Source organism: Hippocampus bargibanti, linkage group LG22 (genome assembly GCF_051943395.1).
Source record: "Hippocampus bargibanti isolate YZ-2025 linkage group LG22, ASM5194339v1, whole genome shotgun sequence".
Lineage (NCBI taxonomy): Eukaryota > Metazoa > Chordata > Actinopteri > Syngnathiformes > Syngnathidae > Hippocampus > Hippocampus bargibanti.
In genome coordinates this window covers 888,608-904,892 of record NC_142755.1, presented here as the reverse complement: position 1 = coordinate 904,892, position 16,285 = coordinate 888,608, and the positions used below count along the sequence as shown (strand labels likewise).

General features: G+C 44.2%; 1 protein-coding gene across 6 annotated transcripts in view; it reads left to right on the top strand.

Moving 5' to 3' along the window:
- The first annotated feature begins 11,805 nt into the window (after window positions 1-11,805).
- nav3 (neuron navigator 3) overlaps window positions 11,806-16,285 on the top strand; it is a 65,317-nt gene continuing 60,837 nt past the window's right edge. For all 6 annotated transcript variants that reach the window (XM_088988968.1, XM_088988967.1, XM_088988966.1 and 3 more), the window contains exon 1: window positions 11,806-12,261. In XM_088988968.1, the coding sequence (XP_088845094.1) occupies window positions 12,013-12,261 (249 nt within the window). In that variant the 5' untranslated portion in view covers window positions 11,806-12,012. The remainder of the gene's footprint in view (window positions 12,262-16,285) is intronic.

Here is a 16,285-nt window from a genome sequence, read left to right as displayed (position 1 = left end):
GTTTGTGTTGCACGTAGGGTAAGGAGCTTACACAGTCTTAAGTAGATAAGCCAAGGCTATCAAGACACCAACTCTGGTGTCAATTAAAGTGGATTTGTCTGATCTGGAGCCCCACCCGACCTGTTTAGAGTCAGAAAAGTTGATTTGTTAGCTCAACCGCAGACTAGCGCTTTCATAGCGTTCCAGGCACAAGCCCTCAAAAGTGCAACGCTTGGGAAACTTTGACAAACTCGTCCGCAACACCAAAATGCCCAGTCGGAGCTCCGCATTCAAAGTTAGCAATTTAAAACCACCTCAAAGCAAACATGAATGGGAAAAAAATGCTAGCATAGCAATCCATGTTACCAAACGACAGATGTTTTCCTTTCCCATACTTTCACCTAAGCACTTTTGTCCTCGTTTAGTCTCTGACCTCACGACGGCGGTCTGTCAAACCCGCATCGGCATCCATCTTGACGATCTTAGCGTCTCGGCGCGTTGCTTTTGTTGGACCGCAATGTAGCTGCTTTCGGCAATCGCTCTCTAATTAGTCGGACTGTCAAAAACAGTCTTTGGTGATCTATGGATGCTAACTCCCCCCCTGCTAACCCCTGATGTCCCTTTGTTGCTTCGGCGTACCGCTAACACCACATTTGATTGTTTGTCACCAGCTAGTGGATTTGGATCACTCCAGATTCAGTTTTTCATTCGTCCAGGAGTGGTCCATTGATGAAAAGGTTTCTTAAAGGTATATATAAATGAAAAAAAACAAAAAAAAAAATAGATACATAATTAAGTAAATACATAAATAAGTACATATGTACACAAATAAAATTAATAAATAAACAAGCAAATAAGTACACAAAGAAAATTAATAAATACATAAATAAGGGTATATCTAAATAAACAAATAAATACATAAATATAAAAGAGCATGTATATATAAATAAATAAATAAATAAAAAATGAATACAGAAATAAGTACGTACATAAATAAATCAATACATAGAGGTAGGTATAAATGAATTAATACACAAATACATAGATACATCAATACATAAGTAAATAAATAAAATGAATTCATACATAAAGGTATATATAAATAAATAAACAATTAAATACATAAATATAAAATATGTATAAATGGATAAATGAATAAATGAATACATAAACGAATACATAAATAAATAGATAGATAGATAGATAGATAGATAGATAGATAGATCTTCTTTTCCTTTCGGCTTTTCCCTTCAAGGGGTCGCCACAGCAAATAAATACATAAATAAATAATATAAAAGAGTATGTATAAAAACATAAATATGTAGATACATAACTAATATTCAAATAAAATAATAAATAATATTTAGAATACCCTAATATATAAAGAGATGAACAAATAATAAATGTACTTGTGTGTTGTAAACATCTGGATTACCGGCACACCTGTATGAAAGTTCACATTCATGAATGAGAATTCTTGTGTTTTGATTTGAGGCGAAATCAGGGCTGAATTATTCAGATGACGACTCAAATCTATTTTGGGAGAATGTTGTGCTCAGCCGCCATTTCACAAGATGAAAGGAAATCCCTTTTTTTTGTATAATTTTATGACTTATGCATATTTTGGTGGTTGTTCGCCCTCATTTGGCAAATCCAAAATGCATCTATCCTAGCTGACTTTTGGGTGAAAGGCGGCGACACCCCCAACTGGTCACCAGCCAATCACAAAGCAGCTCATCCCCCTTTTGTCACATTCACGCTTGAGTCTTGAATGAACCACGACAGCCCCAAAAAGACAAATCATGTCCACTTTGTTTGTCTATAATGGAATGTACCACCTGCTATATATTAGCCATGCTCTCCATTTTCCGACAAACGTCCATGATTGACATAATCCTCCAAAAAAATACACATCCAATTCCAACCGTCGACACGGCGGTGGTCTTTGCACACCAGCTCGTATCCACACGCTGTCCTTTGTGTGTTAGCGCGCGTGTTAGCGCGTTAATTAATACCAAACCTCTGGAGAGCATTCAGAAGGGGAGCTCATTCCCCTTTCCAGTTTCCTCTCACCATCATTTTGCTCCGTAATTGTTTACATCTGTCTCATTCCAAAGAAGAAAAAAAAACATCTCAAGGTCCCATCGCTCTCTTTGGATCTTCTGGCAGCAGATTAGAGAAGGCCTTGCAAAAAAAACGTAGCCAAGCATGGTTCCACCGCAGCACCGCACCAGCGGTTCACTCCTCTTCCTTCGTCAAGGTCACATGGGATATTGGAATGTTCCATCAGGGGCGGTCCGTTTTAACTCGTCAATAGTGTCCCGTCGGAACTGATATCCATTTCCCCGATGTAAACATTGATAAATGACCACATAACTCGTCCAGTGTTTCCTGCATTGTGTTTCAAGTAGGTGACAGACGAGAGAGATTCCTTCCGTGTGGCCACATGCTGCCAAGTAACCATTTGAGTTTCATCCAGAGTTGATCAGACTCATTTTTTCAATATGAATATTATTTATAAATATATTTATACTTATTATCCTTGTCCGACCACTTTAGCTTCCTCGACATTTGACCCAACGACAAGGCGAGATCAGGGTTTAAGAGATTAATCGTGACCCCGATACGCACCACCACGCAGACCCCCCCCCCAGAGGGGGTTCTAGCGCCTGTCGGTTGCATATGTCCGTGTCCCTCACTACCAAGTCCAAGCTAGGACGTCGGAAAGGGTCATTTCCACGGTGAAACCGTCGTCTGCGGGATTGTCGTTTGGGATAAATTAAAGTTCTGTGTTGTGGGCTGCTAGTGTGGTTTGGTCGCATGGGTTTAAATAGAAGTATATGCTTAAATGCTAAATTTGGATTTCTCGCTGCTACTGGCTTCTATTCTTGAGACTTTGAGACTTCGCAACAGTCACTCAGAATCCGTGATTGTCATCGTCGTAACAATGCTAACACGGCGATAGACAGAGCGGCTGATGCATATCTGGTACTGTCGCGGCTTGGAATTGAAGCGGATTTACGTGGACAATAGATGCTACATTTTAGTGTTGGCTTTCAACATTTAGCTTGTAGCAGACGTGTACATTTCACCATGATGTCCCTGATCCAATTGGTGAAAAGGAAGCTTTGATCCTCTCCTCTTTCATCTAAAACTGCTTTGTGCAAGAAACACAACAAAGAAGGTGGCTAATCCGAAAGCTAATCCAAACCAATCCATCTAATATATACAACATAGCAACCGCTTCAGTATTTGCTTAGCTATCGCATCATGGCGCCTGCGTACGAGACATCCATTTTGGGATTAGCGCTCGGCATCAATCCCTCGCTCCCAGCCCTAAAGACGCAGAAGGACAGAAGCTATCGTATTCTATGTACGTCTGAGATAAAGCGCGATGGGACGCGATAGCAAGGGAGCTAAGTGACGGGCTAAAGTGACAGATGGTAGTCGAGGGGGGGACGGTTTTATATTGCTACGCTATCGTGCAAAACGAGATGGCTCCGCCGCGTCGACTTTTCAGATTAAGCCCGTATTGCTGGATCTGTATCGGGCATGTGAGCGGCGCAGTTCCAAAGCGGCGTCGGTGCTCTTCGGACATCCCCGTCCAGGAATGAACCATTTGTTTTGCTTTTGGTCATGAAGTGGCTGTTGTCGGTGCGCGCCGCCTTAGTCGGTGGAAGCCGTAGCGCCCCCGTCACGCCGGTAGGAAGCCCCAGGGGGCAGTCCAGGGAAGACCTCGATGCCAAACAGCGCTGGTCAGACCTCCGGCAATGTTTTTCTCCTCTTCCACGAGGGGGCTGCATTTGCCTTTTGTCCATGTTAGTGCTTTATCGCTTCACCTGTTGTTAAAGCGCTATTTATTTGGCTACCTTGTTAGCCATCTATTTGCAAACTAGCTATCTGGCTGGCTATCTATCTAGCTATATATTGGTATTTATTAGCTACCTACGCTCCCGAGTGACGAGGAGGAGAAACTGGCATGAGGTGAAAGCACTCGAAGGCAAAAGAGAGGAAGTGAGGAAACAACAGTTCAACCTTGAGTCGCTCCTTTCATCCTTTTTTAAAATTATTTTATTATCAGGACACTTGCAGATAAGAAGTAAAGTTCTCCCGACAGCTGCATCAAAGACAAGAAAACGTTGGTGTTTTATCAGAAAAGGAAGATGAAGAATGTGCAACGACTCGCTTGCCGCTGGAAGAACATTTTTTTTCATGTCCGCCATGATGCGGAAAATAATGACATGGCCGCAAGTGTTCATTGAACAATCGGAAAAGAATAATAAAATCATAAATAATAACTGAAAAGATATTGCGCAACTGCTCAGATCGCAAGCTACAATAGCTGAGTGCTAAGCGCTAACAACTTTTGCTGATGCAGGTCATGCGCTGCCGTAGGATAAATGCGACCTGCTTTTAGGAATTTTAGCATATTTTTTATATATTTACTTTTTAAAAAGTGAGAAAACTTTATTAACTCATTGACTGCCAGCCAATGTGCAAGAATGTGTCCATTCCAGTGCCAGGGTTTTTGTCATTTTCACTCAAATTGCAGTAACCACAGAAAATTGAGTTTTAGGACGACATAAACATTCAATTCAGTGTAAAAAAAACTTAGACTCTCTTCTTTCTTTAGCTCTGCTTTAACCTCATTAGCATGACTAAGCCTATGTGGTAATGACCTTAGAAGTCTGTTGTAAGACTGTTCTCTGGATTTTGTGGCTTCTTCGGCGGCAAAACGTACTCTGGAATGCATTTGATTCATCTCTACATCCAAAAACTGTGCTGCATTCAAAGTCAGACGCGGTAAGCTAACCACCCCTCCTCCCCATTAGATGTGGTGCGCTAGCGGGATGAAGTTACGTGACCACAGGGATAGTCAAATTGAGGACTGGGTGTATCGCGTGACCGTTAAATGTTATCATAACATGAGCCGTCAATACAGAAGTTAAAATGACGTGGCTAGCAAGTGTTGACAGCAAAATGAATTTCCTTTGAGTAGTCCTAGCGCTCGGCCCCTGCTAGCACCGGCCATCACGTTTCCGTGACATCTGGGCGCAGACCAGCTAGCGCGGACATGTGAGCTTTTGGCTACTGACAGTTATTTCAAGTGTGCTGACATGGGCGACTTTTGAGCAAGAACCAAAGGTAGTCTCGGTTTTCAGCGCTTTAAGGTTTTGCAGGATTGAGCAACGATTTTGCAATAAAATCATGAAAAAATATCATATGTGAAATGTTATTCTGTTGCCGATGAGTTCATGGTGGCATTGATTGATGGTGTCAACCAAAAATGGTATTCCCCCGTAGAAATGAGGAAAAGAGGCTGCGTGGTGGCTATTGGTTAGCATATACTGGTAATTTACGACCGGGTTCCGTTCCTACAAAACGGTCGTAAATCGAAATCCATTGAAAATGTTGAATAGAGACTCGTAGGCTAAATGACTGGCAAACCACGCCCCCTCTAGTGCAGTCACACGGTCGATTGCTGTGCGACAGTGAGATGCTAGCTGGCTGGCCAAAATTGTCGTACGCGTTGCCGGCCTGCTAGCGTGTTGCGGTGCCAGGCGTAGAATTAAAATATTTAAAATAGGGTCTGGAGGTCGTAGTCGTAAGTCGAGCTGGTCGTAAGTCGAATGTTACCTGTATAAGCTCTGTATAAATAAAGTGCTATTGTATTGTAAAACAGGAAATGACAAATACTTGTTTTCTTCATAAGTTTTTTTTTCATATGCTAGAGTTTATTTAGTTTCCTATCTATTGGTTGGCTATTAGCTATCTATTTGCTATCTATTAGCTAACTGGCTGGCTAGCTATATCTGGCTGGCTATCTATTAGTTATATAGTTTGCTCTCTAGCTGGCAATCTATTGGCTAACTATTAGCTCGCTAGCTTTCTATGTATTTGAGTTACTTCTGGGTTGAGTGAACGCTGGTGCGTGTGGCTGCTGCTGCTCACCCAGAGAAAAACCGATCCTGTCACTATGAAGTGACCTTGAGAGTTTTGAAAGGCGCTTATAGATGAAATGTATTAGTATTATTATTATTATTGTTGTTGTTGTATTGTATTCCCTTTAATCTAGTTTCATCCAATGGATTCATAACGTTATTGTACTTTGAATGCAGCCTATAATGTCGTTATCGTCACCTTTGCGGCAATTCCACAGTCCGCCAGTCAAGCGGGTTGGACGCCATGTTGACGGTTTAAAGTTTGGCATTTTTTTGGCTTTAACTTGTTGTAGCAGAGGCAAAACTTTATTGTTCCAGCCAACTTCGACAAGTCAAAAGTCTGCTTTATAAGGAGTGGTAGAAACAATGCTCTGGTTTTTGTTTATGTCTCCCCTAAAACGCGCGATACAATGACTTTTTTTCTTGCTGATTTATTGGAAGAGCTGGCTCCTTGGCCTTTGTTGATTCTCCGCAATTCCTGCTTTCTTTCCACGACGGCGTCGCTTGTCATTCGACAGCCATTAAAGGTTAGGAGATGGTAAAAAAAAAAAAACATTGCTTGAACCACAACGTACAAACATAAACTAAATATATATAAATATATAAACAAACATAAATAAAAACTCTTTCAAAACACACTTTCAAAACTCTCAAGGTCTAGGATATTATTATTATTATTATTTATGATTATTATGATTATTATTATTATTATTATTATTATTATTATTATTATTATTATTATTATTATTATTTGGCAGCAGGTGGGTACTCAGGAAGGAAACGCTCTCGTCTGCCACCTACTGGAAACATAACTTAGTGAATGAGTTAATCGCGGTCACACAAGCACCTGATTTTCTTTTTTATTCTTTTTATTTTCTTTTTTATTTGCTGACAATTATTTTTACTTGTGTGGGAATTTTGTTTTTTAGCGAATCTTCCAGAATCCAGCCATGATATGAAAAGACCCGTCCAGCAGCCAACAATTTTCATATGGCTCGCTTTCATGCTGCAGTTTTGTTGCAGGACGTTTTTTGGCAGTGCTTTGCCTCGTTCGCCTCCATTTTCTTTTTTATTTTATTTTAATGGATCGTGAACATTTTATGAGGTTGTGGCGGTCAGCTTTGGACGGCTTTCTCATCCAGCAAATGAATTTATAAATTCTTTCAAACATGTTGGACCTCATTCCGAGGGTTTCCACTTGAGTCTATAAAGTTTTAATTGAGTCCACCTCGGGGAGTACATGACATGGCGACGCTACCAAATGCAAAACAAATACTCGTACTACTAAAATTGGCTATCTATTAGCGAGCTAGCTGGCTGGCTATCTATTGGCTATGTATTGGCTGGCTGCTTATCTGTTGGCTACCCATGAGCTAGCTAACTTTCTATCTATTTAAATTAGTTCCGGGTTGAGTGAACGCTGGCGTGTGTGGATGCCGCTGCTCACCCACAGAAAAACTGATCCTGTGACTGTAAAGTGACCTTGAGAGTTTTAATAGGCGCTTAGAAATGAAATGTATTATTATTATTATTTACAGTGGAGCTCTTATGCTCGTCGGCGCAACGCCGCTCGCATGCTTGCAGCTAGTGGAAAGTGTGTCCACTCACACACACACACACACTCTCACATACACACACTGCTCAGAATGTCAGTTGGTCTAAACACAAGCGTGTGAGAGGTGACGAGGCGAGAGTCGCGGTGGGCCGCCTGTAAGCGATTTCTCCAGGCCTTTTATAGCCCTGCGCCCACGCGCCGGTGTGCCCACCCACTGTCACCAAAGTGCCAGCACACGATGGACCCCGTCGGACCCCCCCCCCCCCCTCCAGATTAACTCCCCCTGACCCCGACCGAACGTTTGTGAACTTGGCACGCTCGTGGCAGTCTGCTTGGGTACTGCACACGAACAGAATACCTTAATTGGACAATGCGCGAGCCGCGCCGGGTTGGGGGTTTAGGGCGGGAGGTGGGGGGTTTCGCCGCTCTTAGCCCTGTTTAGTTTTCATCAAAGTGACGAGAGCAGAAGTTACAAGCTCCAAGATCCTTGTTCTTTTCAGACAGCCAGTAAAACGCAAATTGATCCTCTGTATTTTTTTAGCTTCCATTTCTACTTGCTTAACTCATTCACTGTCATCCTAAATTTGTTAGGGTTTCGGTTTATCTTGCGGGATGCCGATAAAGCACCGGTCACACCTCTGGCAATGTTTTTTTCCGATCCGCGAGGGGGCACGACTTGCCCTTTGGCCATGTTAGCGCTTTGTTGCACCTTCAGCTATTGTTAAAGCGCTTTATAAATCAATAGGTATGACCTGTATTGGATTTTATTTGCTAGCTATTGGCCATATATTAGCTATGTCGCTAGCTCGCTTGCTATCTAGCTCGCTATCTATTAGTTATCCTTTTTCTGTGACTGTAAAGTGACCTTGAGAGTTTTGAAAGGTGCTTGTAAATGACATGTATAATTATTTTGTACCGCTGCCCCCATTTCAAACTAACTCCAGACCCATATATAATTTAGGAATTAACAAAAAAATAAATAAATCCTCACATGACCATTTGTCGGAAGGTGCAGAGCCAAGTAGGAAGTTGGAAGGGATTAGCTATTTGTTTAGCAGTTTTCAGAATTTGCCCTTTCCACCTCATTTTGATTCACTTTCTTCACTAGAAGACCGAAATAAAGCTCTGGGCATTCATAGGTCTGACTTTCAAAGTCATTGTCACACTTTAATCAGATAGCGGCAGCGCTAACAGTCCAAGAAATCTGCATTATGCTAAACTGAAGAATGTCCCAAAACAAGAAAATGTAGTGGACATCTGTGACGTCTTGACGTCTTCTTTGATTGTATGTCATATTGTATGTTGCAACTTTGCTTTGACATGTCAACAGGTGCAGGAGTCTGTCGGCTCGGCAGGGGGTGGCGATAGGGGCCCTTAAGGGTCTGGGTGCGGATAGTCAACAGGATGCACAGCCGCCTGATTATTTTTTTTTCTGTCAAGACAGGAACTCACACCAACCGGGACTGTCTTGTCACGCACATCTCGATCTTTCCTCTACATCCTTCGACCTTTTTCAGATCCCCCCCACGCCTACCCCCAAATAGTTGCTCTGTAGGTCACCATGTACAATTACATGCAAACGCCAACCGCCCCTTCGTGATCCTCCCTTTTGCGTGCCTTTCTCCTCCTCCTCAATGCCACATAAATCAGAACATACCACGCACCCCCCCCCTCCCACACACACACACACCCCTCGAGCTATTTTGTCTAGGACGGTCTTTAGGTTTCTGCTTCATGTTTACGGGCAATCTTAACGAGCACGCCAACGTTGACGATAATGAGTCGTTGCGCAGTAGCTGTACGTAGAAATGCGTCCGGCGACTGGCGTCGTCTTCACATCTGGCCTTTTTTGACACTCTGCCAGCTTCCAGGGCTGAAGGCGCTATGTCCCCCCCCCCCTTTCATCAGACGGCGGTGTTAAAAAATAGCTGACATTGAAAACGAGTCTCTGCGCTAATGAGGGCGAGTCCGCGGAATCCCAGATGATCGCAATGTGTGTTTATCCGAGGCGCAAACAAGACATTCCTTTATTTACATGCCTTGAGGTCAGAGGTTGAAAGTCGCGTGTGCTTTGCCACATGTTGGAAATTAATGAGGCTTAAACTGTGTGGTTACTCGAGGGAGAGGACGGTCGCTTCAAACGCGCTAATCTTGGTGACAATTTATCAGGTCTTCTTCTTTCCAATATACAAGTAACATCTGACTTACAACCGAGTTACGTTCCGACCAACTGGTCGTAAGTGAAAATGGTCGTAAGGCAAAATCCATTCAAAATGTTGAATAGAGACTCGGAGGCTAAAGGACTCACAAACTCCACCCTCTAATGCGGTCGATTGCTGTGCGAGAGTGAGATGCTAGCTAGCCAAAATTGTCGTACATGTTGCTGGCCTGCTAGATAGCCTAAATACAAAAATACACACCTGGATGCAGCACAACAAGGGAAAAGCAATGAAAGGAAGCTGAAAGTCAATTTGAAATTATTTAATAAAAAAAAAACATGGACAAATTATAATTCACATTAGTATGTGTGATCTGATATTTTTAGGCCAGCAGAGAAGGCTTGGCAGGCCTTGACGGCCTACCACTGAGTTGAGCGTAATTTAAGCCTCAGGTTGAGTGAAATACAAGAATGTGTGTGTGTGTGTGTGTGTGTGTGTGTGTGTGTGTGTGTGTGTGTGTGTGTGTGTGTGTGTGTGTGTGTGTGTGTGTGTGTGTGTGTGTGTGCCGGCGTGAGTGAATCCTAAATAGCAAGTAGGCACGAGTCGACGAAAGTGAAAAGGGGTCCTGTTTATTTTAGCTTCCATGTTGTCCGTCGTGCGGTTCGCTGATAGCATGCGGCGTTGGCAGCCCTAGGTGGATGTATATCTATCTCCACTCCCATAAGGGATGCGTTGAAGCACCGGGTGTGCCTGTGCACGCCGGGTTTTACCCCCCCCCCCCCCAATACCCCCCTCGCTCTTATCTCCAGCACCCTGGAGTGTTTGTTTTCACAGTCACAGTTGTGAAGTCATCTGACCCTGGGCGGTATCTTTCATTTGTACACCCCTTCCACTCATGGTATCTCGCCCTGGCATGTGGAACAAATAATAAACCTGATATTGTTGATTTCCAATAGGACTGACTGGAAATTTGCTAATAGACACTTTTTTTTTGGGGGGGGGGGGGGGGTTGCAAAGCACTAAAAACAACACGAACAAAGACGATCCTGTTTCGAATGTGCTCAACTCCTCATTTTTAGCCTTCAACTACGGCACAGTTGGCTGTGACATATTTCTTTGTAGGAAATGTAATCGGCCGGTGTGGCCAAGCACAAAAAGTGCTGACTCTCCCTTCACATTTTGATAGAAGAAAACCTGAGATCTGATTTGCCGTGTTGACTTTGGATCTCTTCTCCAGTATTAAATAACGACAATCAGTGCTATGTTCTTGATCGTGCGAGTATTTGGCCGACACTCAGCAACCGACGTCTATTTTCCCTGCGCTGACAGTGCCAGTGGGTTTTTCATTCGGATCTTTGACAGAAACCCATCTCACTGACCTAGCAAGCTTTGTCAAAGGCGGGTTTCCAGCCAGTCCTGAAAATTTGGACTCTGGCCAAGTCAGCCCCCCTAGTCCCCCCATTCGCTGCAGGCATCTGTACACACAGAAAGCCAAAATTGGACGCCTGCCACTCATTTACCTTCTGTCATGTTGTTTTTAAGCCCTGTCACGATCGCCCCTCGGGTGGATGATTGGAAACACGTTGGAACCGGTGCTCCTTAGGGTCTATGTTAGGGCCACTGACTTTTCAAAGACTCTCAATGACAATGTCAAATTGGATGCAGCGGTGCGTAAAGTCGACGTTTCACATTGTGCTGGTTCCGAAGTAAGGTGACGGTATATCTTGTAGAATGACTTTGGTGCATTTTTCTAGCCTCTTCCGGTTTATTACTCTCAGGGGCAGTGCGGCGTTGCAAGATTTTACTTTGCAGAGTCAACTCTTTACGCTTGCTCTCTTATGTGACAATGGCAGATAGTGATAGTGATTCAGCCTTTGCGAGTTTAAAAAATAGGGTGATGCCACTTGTCGTGAAGCGCACATGAGCTAACGCGCTACGTGAGGTCTCCTTAATCACCGTTTTGCCGAGCGCCGGTTCTCTCTCCAAGGAGTTTGTGTCCCCCTTGAAGAGCTCCGGCCGAGTTGGCGGCCGTGCGAGAGACTGAGGAAGAAAAGGGGAGCGAAGGCGGCGAGGGTGGAGAGTTGCTTGTGGGAGGGGAAGGAGGAGGAGGAGGGCAGTGAATCGGAGGAAGAAGGAGTCGACTTCTCACTTTCTGTATGTCCTGCTCGCTCTGGGCTGCAGAGCGAGCGCAGTTGCTTTCCTCTCGCTCTGAGAGGCAACTGCTCCTTTTATTATTTTTAACTTTATTATTTTTTATTATTTTTTATTTTTCACTTCTCCATCCATCCAATCCATCAGAGTTTCTTCCATTTCCTTTCAAGGCGACCCCCATTTCCCACTTTTTTATGATTGTTTTGGAAACGGAAGACCGTATACCATGCCTGTTGTTGGCGTGGCCTCCAAGCTGAGGCAACCCTCCACGGTGAAGCCGGTACACACCGCGCTCCCCATCCCCAGCGCCATCCGGGCCGCCGCCGCCTCACACATAGCCCGGCAGCAGGATTTGAAGGCTAACGAAGGCCTCCCATTGCTCTCCTGCCAGCTGTCAGTCAAATCAGAATACCAACCCGCGAGGACACCTGAAGGAAAGTCCAAAGCGGAAACTGAAGAGAACAGGATCTGCAAGGTTGGTTTTACCCCTGGTGGTTATCACAAATTTCCGCGGTGAAGACGTTTTCCACGATGTGTTGAGCAGGTGCATGTGTAGCTCTGGTATGGGGATGAGTCATCCCTTGGTGATGCTGTTTGCCTTTGGTGTGGATTGGGGATTACCTCATCCTCATGACCTGTCAGTATCTGGGTCATTTGCAGAAAATAGGTGATGCATTTAGTCTGAAGGAATGGAACGAACTGATTTGTGAGAAGGAAGTCTGTTGTTTACATATCTGGATATGCTTTCTGCTCACTGATAAGTTCTAAAGTCCCTCTCAGGTGACCTAACAGTGGTTTCCCCTACTCTGCACAGATCCTTGTTTTGTCCTCTGAGGCTGCAGCAGAAGAGGCGTGGTCACATTTCAAAAATCCCCGCCAAAGTTAGTTTCGGCAGCACCTCGTCACAAGCTGTCAGAGCACAAACGGAAATGTCCGCCCTCCCCCCTTTCCTTAAGACGTCCGGTAGCAAACAAAGCAGCAGAGTTTCCTCGTGACTTGGAGGAAATGCGGGCCAGAGACATCAAAAGCTTGGGTCGGTGCTCCCCGGACCAGTTCTTAATCCTCGCAGCATGGCTTGTGGCTGAGTCTTTCGGGGTCGGTGTAAAAGGGAGGGGAGTGGCAAGACCGGTTTTAGCGTTTAACCTGAGTATAAAATTCACTCGCAGCTTGTTCTCATGACTTGCGATATCTCTTGGATTTGGTCTCAAAGTGTGTTTTGACAGATTTGTTTAGCCATTCCATAGCCTGAACTCCAGCAAAAAGGGTTCCGGTGAATTAGTCCAGTGTGTCTTAAAGTTGTCCTTCCATATCCCCATTTGTTGTTTGTTTTTTTCACCAGTGTTCTGATGTTGGTTTGCAGACGGTAATGATAGGTCTCTGGATTTTTACCAATTCAAAGACAATATTGGATTCGAACCACCGTATCCGATTTGTATACCAGAATCTCCCTTCTGTGTTTACATTCCATTCATTGCATTCAAAAACAAGTTGCGCTAGTGTCGTACGGCAATGTTCAGGTAGAGCTGTACCGGAACCGAACGGAGGGACTAGCCTATCAGCTCATCTAAGAAAGGATGCAATTAAACTGTCAGATGAGATCCATCTTTTGAGAGGATGGTGGGGGAGACACCGTCCAAACTTGAGCTAATGTCATCTGGATTGCGTCATCCTTACGTGAAGACTGACAGCTTCCAATTCCATGAGTGTCTTCAGGTGGTTGTTTATGAAATGCTAGCTCTTGAAGAGCAAGAATGCATTGGTGGTGGTAAGGTGGGGAGGAGGGGCCTGCTTTGATGGCTTCTACAGCCCATTTAGGCAGCCAAACAGAAGGGCCTGAACTACTCTGTAGGCCTGTTAGTATTTTTCAAGGGGAAACGCCACCTGTATTCTTTGGACGCTTCCCCATCTTAAAAAAACAACAAAACACTCGTCAGAGTTTTACCCGTCAGAGATTCCAAGACGAGAACAAGGGCCGACGTCGGCTCTTACTGGTGTATTCTCCTTTCTGACAGCTCAAATTAGTCTCTAGCCTCTGGCGCTGCGAGATGACGAGCTGGAATGAAGAGCGCATCTGAGTTGACTAGGCTTGAATGGAGTGTCAGTGCATCCCCCCTATAATCCCCCCCTCACATGATTTTACGCATCAAGAGTTTTTTTTCCACCGTCAGAAATAATCCTACCATGTAATCAATCTGTCCCTTTTTTCCTTGAGGCAAGAAAAAATATTTTCAACTGTATTTAACCTTTTTACCCCGGTGAGCGCGTCTTTCGCTGCCCATGCCAGCTCGTCGCGCACGCCAACCGAATAGTTTATGTTTGGTATTGACTGTTCGCGCCTTTTGTAAGCCTCGAGTAACACAAAAAAAGTATGTTCGGCAGCGCCAGATGCTCTCACCCACTCACTTCAAAGCTTCCTGTTGATAGCGCTTACGCTACCAAGGGTGACCGACATCAACAAAGGATGCTGTCTCGCTTGTAGCAGACGCGAAATGATTGTGCTCGGTGATTCTGGATTTCTACGAAGGAGTCAGGTCATATTGTTAAATGAGACGAAAAGGTTTATTGGGGTTGCTTGATGTGGTTCAAAGTCTCTTGGTTAAGGACACCCGGGGCTAAGCTAGCTCGCACCACCTCGTCATGCATTTCCGTGGCCTGAGGTTGCATGGTACAATAAATAACTTGAGATTAAAGCAAAAGGGGGAAGCTTCCCGCTGGACCGTTACACTACTCGTTCCATTGTGAGGTTTCCCTTGGATGTTTGTGGCCTGATTAAAAACGATTGGTCGCCGAGGGGACGGTTGCTTTCCTGGATTGTCCTACCCCCAACAGACGCACCATTCGTGTCTCCTGCAGTCTTTCCCATTGCCCTTCCGCTGTCAAACCTGTCTTCTTTGAGCTTCCATCGCGATTGCCGGGGTTAAACGCGTGCCTGGCCCAGTTCTGTCAGTTCACCTGTCAAGGGTTTTCTTTTGAATGAGCGCCTCACCTTTTCACCGTCATGGCCCGCTCCGGTTGATCCTGTTTGTAATCCACCGGTTCATTGTGCGGAGTCGCGAAGCGTGCCATGACACATGCTTACAAAGGCAGTGTATAGTATATCTGTGTGCGTACCTCTGTGTGGTTTTGTTAAGGTATGCACGCTGAATGGCTGCTGATGTTTTGAATGAGGCCAGGGACTGTGGCTGAGGTTTTGACTCACTGCTTTACATACCGCAACGGTGGTAGGTCATTCGCCATCGCTATGTCCCTTTCGCACTTCGGACAGGGTTTCCTCGCTCTTGAGAAAACATTATTCTAAAAAAAATGCGGGAATAATGAACCGTCAGTGAAGAAAAACAAAAGCGAAAGGTGACTAAGTGGTTTATTTTCAAAGAATTCCCTTCCCAGATGATTTAGCTGTTGATTCTTTGCACACCGCACTTGGCACTGTCTTGCCTTGGATGGTGAACGTTAGCAATTTTCAGTCCATAAGACCAAAGTTAAGTAAAACATTTACAATTGCAGTTTGCTAGTCCTCTGGTTACTTCTGAAGGTTTTTTTAAAACTGTCGTGGAGTTTTTTTTTTAACAAGAAATGGAACGCACAGCCGCTCTCACGTGCAGATGTTTGGATGTAAAGCCGGCCTGTGGCGACTTAGCGGGTGGCGGTTTGTTTCCGCGCCCTCCCCTTGGCAAGGTTTCATATACTGAGCTTAACCGAACCCTTTTTTTCCCTTCTTTTTCAAATGTGACTTTTGGACACATCATCAGCCCCAACCAACAACTATGAACCTAGTTCTTAACACAACAATTTTACCAATTCACGTTCGGACCGCTTATCGATTATAAGAATACCTTGATGGAGAAATTTCCAATTGGCAGAAGCAAAGTTATGAAAGGAAGAAAGTAGAAGAGCAAAAGGTAGAGGAGCTGCTGTAAAGGCAGCCATTCTCCCGGCGCCATTTTGCTAATAATATAATTGCAAAATAATCCAACACGAGACACAAAGACATTTAATCGTCACCACATTTCCGTATCTTTGCTATTCATAATGGGTAGTACTCCTGATTGTGATCAGAATCACATTTATGAACCACATTGGGTCAGTCTCGTCCGTCCTCATCATTCTTTTGGCAACCGTCATTGTAGTAATCGACTCCATTCAGCGTCTTACTGTTGCGAAACAATAACAACAACTCAATACACTGACTTTCAATTCACAGTTGAAGTTAGTACTGACGTCTGAGATCAGAAGAACAGACATCCATCTTGGTTTTGGCTTCTTCTTGGGGGGTTGAAGTTGCGTCCCAGTGAGTGGTTAAGGTTTGTCAATTTGTGAATGGAGCGTTGTTTGTTTCTTGAACTGGGGGACAAGCATGAATTTGAATTGGGAGTCGAACCACAGGACAGATTCCAGGCATAAATACTCTGTATAACTCTGTACAGACCATTTATTGTATCTAACGAAGGCAGTATTTGGCTTTGCTCACCGGCTGATATTATTACGTTATTGCCACATAA